General features: G+C 42.1%; 1 protein-coding gene across 1 annotated transcript in view; it reads right to left on the bottom strand.

Annotated features, from left to right (window-relative positions):
• Window positions 1-1,097: 1,097 nt before the first annotated feature.
• LOC104842241 (antigen-presenting glycoprotein CD1d-like) overlaps window positions 1,098-1,917 on the bottom strand; it is a 36,479-nt gene continuing 35,659 nt past the window's right edge. The window contains exon 7 of the mRNA XM_010584466.1: window positions 1,098-1,229. Within this exon, the coding sequence (XP_010582768.1) occupies window positions 1,098-1,229 (132 nt within the window). The remainder of the gene's footprint in view (window positions 1,230-1,917) is intronic.

Raw genomic sequence — 1,917 nt, 5'->3', positions numbered from 1 at the left:
GGACGTGTGGGAGGAAAACTGGGGAAGACTGTAAAAGAAGTGTAAGAAACGATTTGCATGGAAGCTTATTAAAAGGAAAAGTTATAAAATGGGAAACAATCAAGGGGGAATATTGAGGAAGAGTCCTCTGGGTTGTGTTATTACCCACTGGAAAGATATTGTTGGGACCGGAGGTACGGAAAATAAAAAGAACCTTATTAAGTATTGCAATCAATGGTGGCCATTATATAAGTTAGAAGGTGATGCTAAGTGGCCACTTAATGGGTCAACAGATTATAATACTCTATTACAAATAATGCTGTTTTTAAGGAGAGAAAGAAAATGGGATGAAGTTTCATATGCAGACATGTTTTTCACCCTCCGAAACCATCTGGAGTGGCAAAGGGACTGTGGAATAGTACCCCCACAGGACCCCATGGTGCTCGCAGTTGAGCGAGAAAAGAAGGAGCTTAGAGGTAAACTGAGGCGGTGTTGTTCAGCATGTAGTATTGGACAAAGATGTACAAAGACAAATAAAATTCATCAGGTACCAGGACAAGATCTAACTGATTTGTTTAAGCCTCCCCCTCGACCACAGGAACAGGATGCAGACTCGGATAGAACTCCAACCCCCCCAGACAGCCCTGTATCTTCCCGTACTAGGAAGAAAACTACCTCAACAGCTTTACAAGCACCTCTCCGAGAGGCGGTGAGGCCGGATGGTGGGATGATGTTAATCAAAGTACCCTTTTCTACTGCTGACCTAGGGGAATGGAAAAAGGTTGCTAAAGATTATAGGAGTGATCCGGTAAGTGTAACTAAACATTTCCAATTTATTGTAAAACAGCATAACCCTGATTGGAAGGATATACAGCTATTATTAGAATATATGACTGAGACAGAGAAACAGCTGATTTTAAAAACAGCAGGGAACCTAGCTGAAGATCATTATAAGATCACAGGAGGGGACATTAAGGAATATTTCCCTCTCCAAGACCCAAAGTGGGATGTTAATAGATCTGCACATATGGAAAGATTGCAGGGGTATCAGGATTGGATTACAAAAGGAATGGAGAGGGCAATCCCCAAAACTATAAATTGGTCAGCTTTATATGCAGTCAAACAGAGTCCTTCCGAGTCTCCATCTGAATTCCTGGATCGATTGAGGGATGCAATGCGACGCAATACACCGCTGGATCTTGGGTCAGAGGTAGGAATACAACAATTGGTCTCCCTGTTTTTGGGTCAATCTACAGGGGATATAAGGCGCAAACTTCAGAAATTACGCCCTACAGAGAGTAGGAATTTAGAAATATTGTTGGATGAAGCATGGAGAGTATTTAGTAACAGAGAAGAAGGATATAGGCAAGGGCAAAGGAAATTAATGGCTGTTATTCAGGAAGAAAGAGGAAGAGGGCCTAGACGAGACTTGCCCCGACTGGGCAAGGATCAATGCGCTTTGTGTAAGAAATTCGGTCATTGGAAAAGGGAATGCCCAAGGAACAAGGAGGATCAGAGGGCTCAAACAGGAAGAACGGTAGCCCCTGTGAAGGGAGACTGACGGGACCTTGGGAATCTACCCTAGCGGATCCACTGGTTATAATTAACTAGGGAAAACACAACAAGAAATAGAATTTTTGGTAGATACGGGGGCAACATACTTGGTTCTGAACCAAGCTTTGATGCCCATGGGAGATGATTATGTCATGGTGAAAGGACCAACTGGCCAAAGTGAAAAGGCATATTTTTGTAAACCTTTAGAATATAAATTAGGAAAACAGTGGGGCATTCATAAACTTTTATATATGCCCAACTCCCCAAAAGCACTTTTGGGAAGAGACTTGTTGGAACAATTGGAAGCAAAAATTGTATTCGAAAAGGGAGAAATTAGCCTGGAGGTAAAAGATCAAGAATATCTTCAAATATTGAGCCTAACCT

The sequence above is a fragment of the Haliaeetus leucocephalus genome, unplaced genomic scaffold (genome assembly GCF_000737465.1).
Source record: "Haliaeetus leucocephalus isolate CR32 unplaced genomic scaffold, Haliaeetus_leucocephalus-4.0 Scaffold984, whole genome shotgun sequence".
Taxonomy (NCBI): domain Eukaryota; kingdom Metazoa; phylum Chordata; class Aves; order Accipitriformes; family Accipitridae; genus Haliaeetus; species Haliaeetus leucocephalus.
This window is presented reverse-complemented; position numbering and strand designations above follow the sequence as displayed.